Below are 16,069 nucleotides of genomic sequence, written 5' to 3' on the forward strand. Positions count from 1 at the left end.
TTTTAATTTTTATTTATTATTATTTTTTTAAAATTGTAATTTATATTTTATTATTGTTATTGAAGCAGTGTGAAGAACGACATCATTTTATTCAAATGTACGTAGGAATTAGTTATCGCAAATATCGACGCAATAACATCCAAGTTTGTATTTTCTATGGCTGTTAATAAATTATCTTGGAATACATTTTTATTAAAGGTAGCAACCAGATTCGTCCCGAAGATGAAAATCAAGGGGAGTGAATAATATGAAAAATGCCGACTACAAGTTTTTTACTCATGTATGTAGTATAATTAACTATATATAGTCGTATTTTTACTTTTTAACATGTATTTATGTGTCAGTGTTGCACGTTTTTAAAATTGGCAATTTAATTATATATTTATAATATTTTATATTGTATAATAAGTAGTTATACAAATTTTATTCGTGTACACTGTATTACGAAATATGTAATATTTGTTTTCCATAAGCAAAATTAGGTCCTTTTAGGCTATAATGAAACAAGTCCAACTGCCGACTGGTATTTTCGTTGGGGGGAGATATCCCCCAAGACCCCTCTTCGAGACGGCTCTGGTAGCAACTGGTAATACGTTGTTGAAGAGTTATTAAACATTTAATTCATTCTATCGATTAATTTAAATGACTGATTAATAGAAGTTTAGATACTAATATATTTACCAACATTTTGCAAACTCGGTGTGTATTTTTCTACCATATTCGTATATTATTGTGATGATTGAGGGGGCCTTGAATTAATTTGCCCCAGGGCCTAAAAATCATTTGAACTGTTCTGCGTGGTACGCAATGGTATGCTAATTGAATACTTCTGAATTATAATAATACCAGAATTATTAGAAGACGTATGGCTTAAATCGTATTCGATTGACAGTGCCAATAAACGATTAGAAATTAGAGTGTAAAATGTTCAAAAATGTACAATGAATTAAATAACGTAACGATCAAAAACCATTACGCCAATATTTGGTGGAAAAACCATGGATTGCGTAATAGATTCCTAAAAAGAAAATATCCACGGATATATTTTTCTCCATGAAATAGCATCAATGTTCGTGCTTATGTGCTTGGCGAACTAAATTCCTTCACCGCTTACTATGCAAAGGTGCATAATCTACGTCAAAAAAACAATAAAAAATTACATATAACGATTACGCTTACACGACATGGGTACATGGTCATGAATGAGGTGATCAGAGTGATCATTACTCAAGAAAATGCCGCCGAAACAAAGAAAAATCGCCATCATGGGCTATCGTTCAGTCGGTATGTAAATATTCTGATTATTTCTATGGATTCGTCCATAGGTTTTAATGCTAATATTTACAGATATCTACGTTTTAATTCTATTTTTGTTGTGTAGGCAAATCGTCACTGAGCATCCAGTTCGTTGAAGGTCAATTTGTAGATTCTTACGATCCAACAATTGAAAATAGTAAGTTTGTCCATAACATCAAATGCGACTAGTATGTAATACTATATGACCGCATCGTTGAGCAAGTTTAAAATATTTTGATTATTTTTCATAGCGTTTGTGAAAACTACTAGAGTGAACAATCAAGAGTACGACTTAAAATTGGTCGATACAGCTGGACAAGATGAGTACTCGATTTTGCCCACACAATATTCTATGGATATTCATGGATACGTACTAGTCTACAGCATTACATCACCAAAATCTTTTGAAATCATACAAATAATTTATGACAAACTTTTAGATATGACCGGCAAAGTACAGTAAGTGTAGGGTTTTATTAGTTGATAATATACCTTTGGTTTATGTCCATTTCATTTTACAGTGTTCCTGTAGTATTGGTTGGAAATAAAAAAGATTTGCATATGGATCGTGTTGTTACACAAGAAGAAGGGCGTAGGTTAGCAGATTCTTGGAAAGCTGTATTTCTTGAAGCTTCGGCCAAGCAGAATGAGGTAACTTCAAAAAAAGTTAGTAGTTAATTTCCTTTTTTATTTTATTATTTAATATTATTTGTTGTTATATTAATTCCTAATTTTGTATAAATGTATTGTGTTCCATACTACATACTTTTTTTAAATTACTCAATTCTATATGTAAGTATATGCTAAAAGAAAGAGTCAAGGATTAGTTTATAAAAAGTATGTTTTTTTAAATTTTAGTGTGTAGCTGATATATTCCATACCATGTTAATGGAAATTGAAAAAGCTAATGGAAATGTTCAAGAGAAAACTGGTTGCAGTATATCATGAAAGTGCAATAAAACCACACCAATGACTTTATTTTATTATTATTATATAGCCAAATATGTTACTTACATTTGTATTAATTAATACATTTAAAAATATAATTGTGAAGATTAATTATTATTGTTTAATTATTTAATCATATATTTTGTATGTATTGTGAATATATGCTAATGATTTCAAATCATAAAAACAATTATAAAAACATAAACAAAACTTTTTTTTCTGTCCTTATTCAAAACCTTTTATTATATTAAAATATTTTTGTATTATATTTTATTTTTTACTCATAATTGTTGATTTTTATTCTCAATATATGTTTTTTTATAATATTATTGTTCAATTTAGAGAATATTTTTACAGAAAAATGTATTTGTATAAATTTGATGTATAAAGTAACAATAAAATGTGTATTTTTAAATAAAATATGTTTTATTATATTTTCATTAATAAGTTACAACTATTAACTATATATTTTGAACAAGACAAATTTGTTCTTTGTATCAAACTTGGTAATTATTAAATCTTAAATGGGACAAGTTAAAAGATTTAAAATACATTTAATTATTTATAACATTTAATTTATTTATGTATTAGATGTGTTGATCACCAATACACTTAATGATCGATATCAGAAAAATATTGATTTTATACCAATTTTGAGTGCATATTAATTCATAATTATTAAGTAAATTATTAGTTATTATTAAAATATAAATTACAGATTTTCTTCTTTTTACATACCTATGACTTAATGATATTAATACGACTTTACTATAATCTATTGGCATCCGTCAACCATTTTTATTGTTCATTTTCAATATTGTTCAGTTCCAAAATCAGGATATTTTTTAATATTAATTTTAGATATTGATATAGAAAATATTAAGAAAATCATAATATCGCTGACCACCACAATGTATTTTAAAGTCAGTTAAGACGTTGCTAAAAATGTTACCAAAAAGTATTCCAACATTTCCAGTAACAAGTTGCTCGATACTTATCAACATCAGGGGCAGTGGTGTATTAGAGGGTATACGGCGTATACCCAATACGCTATTTTTATCCATGGCGTATAGCTTACGAGAAATTGGTGATACACGGGTATACGGCCGTATCTCGCGTATAATATAGCTAGGTTACCATATATAATATATATATATATATATATATATATAATTATAGTGCCTTAATATAGCTTGTAATTTGACAAATAACTATAATATTTTGACTAATCTAACTTGCGGTTATATTTATGACGTGATTCGATATCGGATATATTATTATTATTATTATTATTTTTTTTAATGAAAAATTCAAATTTGTTGTCATTTAACAAGTTTTTGTTATCAGTCATAAATAAGGATGTGTAGTTTATGAGTGAGTTTTGTTGGTTTCTGCCATATGATAGTTACTACATGAAATAACGCGAATACCCATGATTTATTTTAGCAATACGTCACTGATCAGGGGGCATGATATCAAAGAAATTTGCTGCGTGTTGCTTATATCGATATCTTCCATTCTACATGGAAAAAATATTATGAATAGACATTATGTTCTGACTTGTACACTCGATTTATACATATTTGTATTATTTTTTTAAAACATATGCATAATGTTTGGTCAAAAGAGCTCATGATAGAACTAATGAAAATGCTGAAAGGTGCTTCTGCCTTGTGGGACATACAGGCCAAAGTAAATCGGAATAGGAGCTTAAAGTTCAATGAAACTCTCAAAATAGCAGCACACTTAAAAAAAAAAATGTGAATGAAATATCAAGGAAATTAAGTTCTTAAAAACGCAGTTTAGCCAGGAACGGAAGAAAATCGGAGAGAAAAGTATGAGTGGAACAGCTACAATTTCGGAAGACAATATATGGTTCGGACTGTTGTGGATTGCGGACGTGCATCTATTGGTTCGAAACATACCACACAGATTACAACATGTATTCAGACACAAGTATCTCAACCCCACAAATTGTTGCCGACATCTTGTAAAATCTAGTTAACAGTAGAAAACATGTTAATGTCTTGTCTGTATATACCTTCAGGTAATAAAATATTAAAATTTAGCAATGTGTAGATATTTTTATTAATATATTAATTATTAGTATTTACAACTACAACCAATATTCAAAGAATTTAATATTTTCCAAGATTCTATTTTTATGTTAAAATGTATAAGTTGTTTATTGAGCAAGTTAAGAATATGAAATTTGTAAACAAATTAACTATAAAACTAAACTACCTAACCAGTATTTGCAACTTATTTAAAAATATTCAACCATTAATACTTACATTAATCTTCTAAAATTGTGATGCAAAGAAAAAATTAGTTAATTATTTTAAATTTAGAATATTGGAAAATAGGATATGTACAAGCACAATGTAACAACATCGGAGTATGGAATTAAAAATATATATTGCACTATTACAAATTGCAGTTCAAAAAGCGTTTAAATATTTTAAAAATATATAAGTATCAATTATTACATATTTTATACTTCTAATGATTGAAATTTAGTATACCTTCTTTTTTTAATTTAAAATTAAATATAGACATATATTTAATATGTACAGGTACAATTAATCGTAAAAATATTTACATTTCTTTTGGGAAAGGTTTCTTAGATTCGATAATTTTATTAAGATTATTCATTAATTTAAGTTTCAATAAAGACAATTAAACAAAAAAAATACAGAAAATAGTGGGTTTGACATTAAAAATGACGTTTAATATAAATATGGACGAAAATCTCGAAGTCAAATAATCCAAAGTAAACTATTCATTTTATAATCTATTTTTAAATTTTCGAATGCAAAAAATATGTTATACAAGCATACGATCCAACGTCAAAGTTAATTGCCAGTCACATATAAAATTTTAAGACCAGCGCTTATATTTTGAGATGGCTGCACTTAATTTTCAAGTCCCGGAAAAACACATATATTGATTCCAATAACGAAATAAATTAAGGGTTTTTTCGTTAATTTTAATTATTATTTAAACTTGGAAACCGAAGGTATTGTTATTGATTTTAAAATTCAAGTATCTAAATAATTAAATATTATAGTGATAAAATAACAAAAACATTTTGAAATATGAACCCAAGTTGAAATGTTCTAGAAGTTTATTGGAGAACAAAATAAACGAGATTTTAATATTTTATTTATTTTCATCGAGAAAACGTACCTTGCTCGATTGTGATGTTGGCGCGTGCGGCAGATGCCGGTCTGGTCATCCTCCCCCTTGAATAGACGACCCTTTCGAAGGGTTGTACGCGTGGGGGTGACCGTCGAGCGCATGTGCGTAGCAGAGTTAAAAACGTCAATAGGATAATGCCATTTGCTGCAGTGCACATCGGCAGCGTCTTCTCAAGAGTTGCTTCGATTTTTTGTTAGGAAAAATTGTCTATCCAACGACGAATAGTTGCAAACCACACAACACGTCGCTGCTGTCACCATCATGGTGGAGCCGGAAGTCGAAGACGTAGCTTTCCTGACAGCCATCAATCACTATAGTAAGTACTGCTAAATGTGCACATAAAATATTATAACACACTAAAATGTTATTTAACGCCAGAATCTTTTTTTATAAGTTACTATTTACGTCATAAAATCATACGTAATAACGTTTTATTTTGTCTTCTTGCTATAGGAGACAATCAAGATATGTTGCACAAGTCCGGAATTTATGAGCACACAGCCGTCACGGCGTGTTCACGAAGAACTGCGTTAATAATGACCAGTGCCACTCTGTTTTTGATGTTTCTCTGTTCTGTGATCATCGCCTACGCAGGACCTCAAAACGGTTAGTGTATAATATAATATATCCTTGTGTGATTATCGTAAAATGGTTAACACTTGTTTTATAGAACTAGAAGTTATTATGTTTCACCACACGCACGCGATCTAACTTACACCTATAATTATCCACTTACGTTTGTTCAATTTTCTACAACGTTTTCACCTATAAAAATCAGTAGATAGCAATTTATTATCGATACTGAAATAATTTATTTGAATTATCAATTCACCATAGACATGCACATGTATAAATTATAATATAGAGGTACCTAAAATAATACATTTGTACCGTTTGAATTTATAGAAATTTAATGACATTATTTGTTGCATGTTGCGGTAACAAGTGTTTTTTTTATCGTCTATCTCTTCTTATATACCTGTAGTATAGACGTCGAGTTCATGCAATAGATTGTTAGCATTTGATGTATCAATCCACAAAAACTAAATATACAATACAATTTGAATTAAGCATATGAGTATAGGATATAGGTACGATAGAACTTGGAACTGATTTTAGTGTTTTTTTCAAGTACTTATTGGATATTCTAAAATATCTAATGGAATACTTAGATAATATGATAATACATAAAAACATTTATTATAATAATTAGTTCTATTAAAATTTCATTGCGTTTATCTTGCAAGCTAAAATTAAAAGTATTTTTATAAAAAAAAAGGTTCGCTAACTAAACTTTTATAAGTATTAAAATTATACCAGTTGATACAGCGCCAGATCGATGGCTTTTAGGACTCAGTGTAGAATTTGTCGAGGCCCCATATATATTTATTTTATATATTTTATACATGGGCTTTGGTACAATCTTGATTTTCGTCGATAATAACATTAATTTACACTTTTTCCCGGCAATAATATTCTTATAAGATTATTTATAGATAAAGTGATATTTGTGATACATAATATGTGGAGTCCCATAAAAGCATGGGGCCCGGTGTGATCGCACTACTTACTTCCCCTTCACATAGGTAAAAAATTATTTTGTAGGGCCCAACATTTTAATTGCCAAGGGGCCCACAAATGTTTAATCCGGCACTGCAAGGTGGGCAGCTGCTCTTCCCGCGGGTTGAATTATTCTCCCAGTTTTAAAAAAATATAATATAATTTTTTATAATAAATTATGGATAGACATTGCGTGTGCTGTGTGTCGTGTCCCGCGTACGATGTGTTTATATTGATCAGCTTCACGCATTGCGCGCTTCGTGAGATACCACAGTGACAACGATTTTGCATGGATAGGTACATGGCAGTCACAGTGGTTTATTAACAGCAAGTATTAACTCCCCCTAAAAGAAGAATGGTACTCTGAACGGCTAATTGATTAATTTTTGTTTAGCAATTGTAAACGATGTGTTTTATTTTCTTCTTTTGTACAAAGTAGAAGTATTATATTATTAAAATACAGATATTCTGTGAAATTTAAATTATCATTTGTGTTTGAGTTCATGATATACTTGTACGGAAAAAAATATCTTCATCGTTAAAACCTAACCTATAGTATAATTGAATAATTAATATTAAGTAGACCTTTTATATATTATCTGCCCTCCCCCCTGTCAGCAAGGTCACCACACGCTTATACCTATCCCTAAATAACCCATCTAGATAATAGTTCAAATGTTTTAAATGCAATTCAATTGGTTATATAAAAGTTGTTATCAAATATTAGTGATATCAAATTTGCTATGACGCACAAATATTATAAACGACTATTTTTAATATTTTTACCAACTCAATTAATCAGTATATAAATATTATCAATTCAATAAGCTAAAATAGTATACTGCATAGTGCATAATACAGACGACCTATGGCGTATTTACAAGCAGTTAAAATAACAGCTAACTACTAACTCGATAAAATATCCATTTGGTTCTGATATATTCGGTAAATAAACAAACAAATATTGGTGTTTGAACTTTAAAAGTACTTCTACAGGCTATTATTAGCAATAAAATAAATTCCCATGTTATAACAAGAGATGGGCAAAATACATCGATTTTTTTAAAAACATCGATGTTTTCGTTTGATATATCGTAACCCTACATCGATGTTTTTATTGCGATGTATTGAAAAAAAAAATTGATTTTTTTTTTCTTATCCGAAGTCCGAATGTTTAAATAACGTATTTATTTAAACATTTAAATTTTAGATTTGAAAACATCTTCAGTATTATTAAACAAGTCATAATATTATGGCTGTTGAAAATGTCAATTGATTAATTCCTGGAACGCTTGACTATTATTGAGTGAAATGTTCACTTCACTCAATAACAAGAATTTGTTTTTAATTTATTGAAGTCCTTCAAATATTCTAACCACGAATTGTAGCAAGTCATATCATTAACTTGAAACATTATGCGGATGATAGTCCACTTTTTGGATTTTATAAATTTCTATAATATGCATTTAACTGGTCTTTTTTTTTTACCCCTCCCATATTTTTATTATAAATCTTTATGATTTCAATCTGTTCTATATATAGTATTTTTATCTTATATTTTAACTTTGTAAATTTCTAGTATTATCTTGGTATAGTTTCTACATTTCTTATTTTCGTCTTCATTTGAATCAAAGAATTAACAGTAAAATAGTTTTAACGTAGGTAATTTGAATGTTGTTACAATTTTAGAATAACACCAGGCGTATCCCTCCTTCCCCCATTAGAATCAACACTATGAGAGTAACGTCCACTCATTCATCCTCATGAAGCAGATTAGCTAACCGAAATATTTACGAATATGTGATACGCATTGATATAGGTTTCAGTGTCGTTTGAATGATAATAAATGTTAAATTAAATTAAATAAATCGCCCAATGTTAATATATTATGATGGTTTAATCAAAAGTTAAAAGATAATTTAATATGGAGAAATTTCCAATACATTTATTATTACATTTTTAAAATATAATGATATTAAGAATACTAAAATAATTTGTGTTATGATGGGTAGTACAAAATAATGTTTTATTAGTAATGTAAAATTAATCTAAAATATTTTTTTACTAAAATTTTGTTGGTTTTTTTTTCTTGAAATATCGAAAAAAACAATTGGATTGTATGTATTAAAAATTTAACTGCACAATAGCCGAATACAATCCAATATGATTGATTAAAGTTCATTTTCTGGAAGTCAACTATAATGTACTAAAGGGTTCAACGGAAAATCACGAATCAATAAAACATCACTTTTTACAAATTATTATTATTATATAAATACCAGTAAATATATTTAAGAAAAAATTATATTATTGCGTTTATCACGTACATTTATAAAAATTTTCGAGAAAATTAATTTATACTTTTTCAGATTGTCCGTGTATTGGCGAAAAGCCAATATTTTTACCAGATGATGATGGAGTCAATCGATCTCGGTCAGTTATACCGATTGCTACAAATGGCGATATATTTCCATGGAACAACGTACGTCTTCCTACATTCGCTAGGCCATATAGTTATCATATTAGAATTCATCCAAATTTAACCAATTTAGACGTAAAAGGTACATGCATAGTTTTAATTAAGTTAATAGTTTCAATAGTAAAACGGAAATTTAAATTTCAGGGCAAGTATTAATAAATTTTAGGCTTACTCGAGATACAGATTATATAGTCTTCCACAGTAAAAATCTTACTATAGTTGAAAAAGTGAGTTTTAAGTGAAAATAGTTTGATTGAAAATGCGTAATTGAATAATTTGTATTCAACAGCGTGTAGTAAATGCAAATAATCATGAAATAATTTACGAAGTATCCAGAATGCTGGAATATTCTGCTGGTCAGCAAATGTTATTGGAATTTGAAGAATCTTTATCCGCAGAACACAATTACACGTTAATTATAAAATACACAACCCGGTTGAGTAGAGAGTTGGAAGGTTTTTATCTGAGCAGTTATACAACGAGTAATGGCGAAAGAAGGTAAGCAAAATGCAAATTTAATAGGTAACAAGCGATCTACAACTAAAATAATTTTAGATACTTGGCCACGACTCATTTCGAACCAACATACGCCCGTTCAGCGTTTCCATGCTTTGACGAACCTCAATTCAAAGCTAGGTTTCGTATGTCGATTTTAAGGAATAGGTTTCACATAGCACTGTTTAATATGCCGATCAAGGAATCCGTGGACGATGGATTGTATATGGGAGTTGGGCTAGTAAGAAATTTTTTTTAATATATTAATACCGACAAAATAAAAACTATCACGTATCATAATATTTTAGATGCGAGACGATTTTGAAGAATCCGTAGAAATGAGTACTTACCTCGTAGCTTTTGTTGTCTGCGATTATCAATATGTACATGCGCAGACTTCGCAAGGAGTTGCTGTACGAGTATATGCTCCACCCGAATTACTGTCCCAAACTTCGTTTGCTTTAAACACTGCCACCAAAGTTATGGATCATTACACAGAATTCTTCGGTGTACCATATCCGTTACCAAAACAAGGTACTGATTCTTTAATACCTATTAAAAAATTTAATTTGTTTAAATTAAACAATATTAATTGAATGATAATGCGTAGACTTAATCGCTATACCGGATTTTGGTGCTGGAGCAATGGAAAACTGGGGCCTTATCACGTATAGAGAGACTTCAATACTTTATGATGAAAATGAAACATCAGCTGCTGCACACCAGTGGGTAGCTGTGGTGGTTGCCCATGAATTAGCCCATCAATGGTTTGGAAATTTAGTGACAATGCGTTGGTGGAATGACTTATGGTTAAACGAAGGATTTGCCAGTTTCTTGGAATACCGCGGAGTAGAGCACGTGATGCCTGGGTGGTCAATGATGGCTCAATTTGTGTTAGATAAGACCCAACAAGGATTGAAGCTCGATGCATTGTCTACTTCGCATCCAATCAGTGTTAGTGTTCATGATCCAGTAGAAATCGAGGCCATATTTGACTCTATATCTTATAGCAAAGTAATGTATTTAACATTTATTTTGTCGCTAAAATGATTAAAACTAAAAATTATCGTACATAGGGAGCTGCTCTTTTATACATGTTGGAAAAATTCCTCGGGCTGAAGACTCTGAGGAGCGGATTGAACGATTACTTGAATACACATAAGTATAGCAACGCAGAAACTGAAGATTTATGGACTGTGTTAAGCAAACATGCTAATGAAACAGTACAAGTCAAGGTAAAAGTCACAAACATCAAATTTTATGTTTTATTAATATTTATTTAACTTTGTAAAATACATGTATTTATATTAAATATATTTAGCTTATAATGGATACGTGGACACATCAAATGGGCTTCCCAATGATCAAGATAAGCAGAGAAAATAGTTCATCCTCAAACAACGCGGTTTCATTCACTGCAATGCAAAGTAGATTTCTTTTGACATCAGAAATTGCTAATATGGTAAAAAATAGAGCGGAACCGTCTCCATATGGTTATAAGTGGTTTGTTCCATTAAGCTTTTATACAGACATTACCAGTTATCGCGAACAAGAGGTAGTCTGGATGAATATGACTGATGGTTAGATTATAGAAACATATTTTCACAGTTATCTATTAAATATTTAATAAAAATATGAAATTATTAATTACAGTAAGGTTCGAGGTGGATCCTAAAGTGCGGTGGTTGAAAGCTAATGTTAATCAATCTGGTTTTTACCGTGTAAACTATGATGATGGATTATGGAATGAATTAATTGGACAACTTAAACTTAATCATGAAGTGTTCAGTGCTGCAGACAGAGCTTCATTGATCGATGATGTATTCACTTTATGCAGAGCAGGGGTGCTTAACGTGACTGTCCCTTTGGAACTATCTAAATATTTATACAAAGAAAGAGATTTTGTACCATGGGCAACAGCACTCGACCATTTTCAAAACTGGAGCAAATTTTTATCAGAATCATCACCATACAGAATGTTTTTGGATTATATGAAGAATCTTCTAGCTCCGGTTGCAAGATCAGTTGGATGGGAAGACAAAGGAACTCATTTACAAAAGTAAGCATTCTAATTTATTTTATCATTACAGGTATATTGGTAAAATATATGTGTTGACAATTTATAACTAATTTAAAATACAGTTTTTAAAAAAATTAGTTAATTATTTATATATCGATGATCAAAAGTCCAATTGTCGTAACCCTCACTTTGGTCGAAAATAGGATTACCATGAAATATTAAATTTCATATAATTTTCTTGTGATTAACCAATTGTCGTAACCCACCAATATTATTTAACTACTATAATTTAAAATTTAACATTTATTTTAACGTCGTAACCCATAATGACAAATAGTGACAAATGCTGTAAGCCACATAAAAATATAATAAGAAAACGTAAGCCTCGAAACTTTTTTCTTCATTATGCCACATTGTTGTTACCCACATGCTGAAACCTAAAATTTTAATCAATTAATATTCAAAATTTGTTCCTATATGAAATAGGTACACCAATGACATATTGTTAATATGAAACTATTGAATACACAAATAACACAAATATGCAGGGCTGGATTAACTTAGGTGTAAAAGGAGCATTTGCTCCAAGGCAGCAAATTTAGTGGGGTGGCATAAATAAAATAGCCTCAAAAAAATTATTTAAGATTGTCATTAATACAAGAAGAACTATCCAATTTATCAATTTTATGCATAGAATCTGATTTGGTTGAGGAAATGAAGTGAGAAGAACGAACTTAAAAACGTGTAACTATTAAATCCATAAAAAAATATAATTAAAGAAAAATAAATAATATAAAAAAATATAATAATATAAATATATACATAGTTAAATGGTTAAAGTTTTTTTTTTTTTTTTTTAATTGGCGTTAATAATAAAAAAAATTTTGAAAAATTATTTTTTTAATATTAAAGTAATTATTTCTTTAATTATTATCTGAAGATTTTGAAACAATTTATTAATATTATAATTGTATTTTGTCAGTATTTTCCATTAGTTTAAAAAAATTCTTTGCAAAACTATTCTGTGATATTAAACATATATAATATATTATATATTTAACATATATAACTATTTATACTTTTTAGTTTAAGTAGATTAATTATTATATTAGGTACCTATATTTTATAATAGTATTTTAATTTTTTAATTTATACATAGAAATCAGGAATTTTTTTTTTTTTTGGTTTCACTTAAACTAGTGTAACAAATAAATTAAACGGTAACAAATATTTACGGACAGTTTTACTGGCTCTGCAGTAGTGTGACAATTAAAAAAGTAGTGGCAAATTTTTAGTGAAGTTATGAATGTTTGCAAGCTTTTCGGGAGTAGTTTTATTCTTTGGTTGATGATTTCGCCTATTGAATAGCCGTATCAAAATAATATTATTATTGAGTTTCAATTTACTTTATCCACTAGCTTATTATTTTAAAAATAGATATCGCAAACATTTTTACGAAACAATAATGTTTGATCTAAATTTGAATAACTATTACGTACTGTAACCAAAATGTACCAATGTCAAATACAGTAACCCTAATACAAAGTAATACTATTAATAATGCAATTATAAGTATTATGTGGTTAAACGCTGTAACCCTTGACTAGGTCATAAATAAAACTAAATTAACTACACAAATAACTATTATAAACTTTCAATTCTTAAGAAAACTGATTCTCAGGTATCACAGAAAAAATAAATAATTATCTAGTACGATCAAAAATTATTATGCAGGTAAATAAAACGTTTAAACTATCTCTTGTAAAATCATGTTTTTGTGAATTACGACACTTGGCCTTTTGACCATCGATATTATATAAGTACGTGGTCTCATTTTTTATACTTGAATATTTAAAGGGACAAACTGTAGGATGCAACAATTGGTTATTTTTTTAAAAAAATTGTTAATACTATTACATCTATGTAATAAATTAGTTAGAAAATTAATTAATACACTGATTTTGATATTATTGTGTGGTTTTAGATTAATGCGATCAGATATTCTGGCTTCAGCTATATTGTGTGGGATTGAAGACGTTGTAAAAGAGGCGAAAAATAAATTTGACGAATGGATGTACGAAAACAAACGTATACCACCAAATATGAGAGAAGTAATTTATTTAGCAGGTGAGAATATTACTTAACAATTATTTTAATTATTTAACATTAAAAAAATATTTATGCATAGGAGTTAGACACGGAGACGTCAAGGAATGGAATTTTTGCTGGGACAAATATAATCAAAGTCATGTACCGAGTGAACGTAAACTTCTACTTAAAGTACTAGGCACATCTAATGACCCTTGGTTACTTCAAAGGTAAAATATTAATTTGTCTATTGCGCATATTAAGTTTAGAGTTTCAAAGGTACTTTTTTTTATTTATTAGATACTTATCAACTACACTGGATAGCTCAAAAATTAAAGCACAAGATGTAAAAATGGTCTTAGGAGTAGTAGCTTCACAAGGATCACAAGGCCAGTTGTTAGCATGGCGTCATCTTAAAGCCAACTGGAATCATCTACAAACACTTTTTGGGAACGGAACGTTTACAATGGGAGGTCTAATTACAGCTGTAACGTCTCATTTTGCAACCGAGTATGACTTTAAAGAAGTATCCGACTTCTTTCGTAACATAGACGTTGGTTCAGGAACCAGAGCTTTAGAACAAAGTATGGAAATGATACAACTCAATGTACATTGGGTTAACAATAATGAAGCTCAAATATATGATTGGTTGACGAAAAACGAAAAATCTAAGCATTAATTGAACTGAAAATGAATAACGATGTAACTAAAATAGCATATATTTTTGAAGTATTGAACCAAGAAAATGTGTAAGACTGATAAGAAGAAAATGAGAATTAGGAGATTAAATTTGAAGGAATAGAATAATATTTTGACTATGAGAATAAAATAGTCGAAATTGCTAAAAAAACTTATTTAAATTTGCTCTTCAAAGAAATATTGGCAAAACCGTTAATTTTATATTATAAAATCAATGGAAAAACTGATTTTTCCTACCTTTCTAATTTATGCCATTCTTTATACAAAAAAAAAAAAAATATGCTTTTGAACTATTAGTATTATTTGATTTATTATTTTCACATTTTTTATAATTGATAAAATTAAAATTACATATTGGATAAATAAAACTCCAGGGTTTGTGTAATTGTAAAGCTTTTAAGAAATTTTGCAGAATGGTTTGTGTTCACAGGGTCATTACGTAGCAGTAGTATAAAGTGTTCATTTTTAATCTTAAAAATTAGTATTTTTAAAATAACTAAATAATATACAATTGCCAAAAACTTATTTGCTACTGAAATAATTTAAAAATACGTTTTGTTTTATTTGTATTTTCGATATGATATTATTTATCATTTATATGATATAGGTATACTTAGTAAATAACCAAATATTGAAATAAATAAATAATAAAAGCACTATTATAATTTTAGATATAATATTATAAAAATAATATAATTGTATTTTCATTATGTTTATACTTTAAAAAGTTCAAAAGAATTTTCTATAAGTAATTAGATATAATTATTATAACAAAATTATTACAAAATAATTATTAAAATATTATTACAAAATAAATAGTATCATTAATACGAGTGCATTGCCTTAAACTAAAAATATATTATAAAATAATACTAAGCTATACTAAAAAAGGAAAATTTAGTAAGAAAAAATTGATGAAGGATGCTTTTTAAAAATGCACCATTATTTTCATAAAGTAATCAAAAATTAAAGATAGGTAACTAAAATAATAAATTCATAAAAATTACCATATTATTAAAGAAAATATAAATTTACTATAAAATGCTTATCTAAATTTTAGGACATATTGACAGTTCACCAAATACAACTGCTTGTATCTATAATTAATATTTTTAAATATTATTTTAATTTTGTATAACATTATATCAACTCAACTTCTTCTACTATTTGGAGTCGGCCACCCTTGTATCTAAATCTCCACTCGTCTCGATTTTCTATATCTCCATACAATTGATATAGATACACTAATAGCCCTCATATCATTCTCAATCTTATCCAATAAT

General features: G+C 28.5%; 2 protein-coding genes across 3 annotated transcripts; both read left to right on the forward strand.

Annotated features, from left to right (window-relative positions):
- The first annotated feature begins 1,069 nt into the window (after positions 1 to 1,069).
- Positions 1,070 to 2,341, forward strand: LOC112685521 (GTP-binding protein Rheb homolog). Of its 2 annotated transcripts, none has more exons than XM_025557435.1 (5): positions 1,070 to 1,284; positions 1,382 to 1,453; positions 1,548 to 1,755; positions 1,818 to 1,947; positions 2,155 to 2,341. In XM_025557435.1, exons 1-5 carry the CDS (start codon positions 1,236 to 1,238, stop codon positions 2,242 to 2,244), a joined length of 549 nt encoding a protein of 182 aa, XP_025413220.1. In that variant the 5' UTR covers positions 1,070 to 1,235; the 3' UTR covers positions 2,245 to 2,341. The 2 variants fall into 2 exon arrangements, with proteins under 2 accessions (XP_025413220.1, XP_025413219.1); XM_025557434.1 differs by having other exon boundaries at positions 1,071 to 1,284; positions 1,818 to 1,962; positions 2,155 to 2,340.
- A 3,365-nt stretch (positions 2,342 to 5,706) lies between these two features.
- On the forward strand, positions 5,707 to 14,894 carry LOC112685528 (endoplasmic reticulum aminopeptidase 1-like). The gene is made up of 14 exons (XM_025557444.1): positions 5,707 to 5,761; positions 5,899 to 6,051; positions 9,375 to 9,566; positions 9,629 to 9,711; positions 9,774 to 9,982; positions 10,040 to 10,220; positions 10,288 to 10,513; positions 10,590 to 10,993; positions 11,056 to 11,214; positions 11,301 to 11,559; positions 11,633 to 12,038; positions 13,984 to 14,126; positions 14,188 to 14,317; positions 14,388 to 14,894. The coding sequence occupies exons 1-14, from the start codon at positions 5,707 to 5,709 to the stop codon at positions 14,764 to 14,766; spliced, it is 2,979 nt and encodes a 992-aa protein (XP_025413229.1). The 3' UTR covers positions 14,767 to 14,894.
- Positions 14,895 to 16,069: the final 1,175 nt, after the last annotated feature.

The sequence above is a fragment of the Sipha flava genome, unplaced genomic scaffold (assembly GCF_003268045.1).
Source record: "Sipha flava isolate LNK unplaced genomic scaffold, YSA_version1 281_pilon_pilon, whole genome shotgun sequence".
Lineage (NCBI taxonomy): Eukaryota > Metazoa > Arthropoda > Insecta > Hemiptera > Aphididae > Sipha > Sipha flava.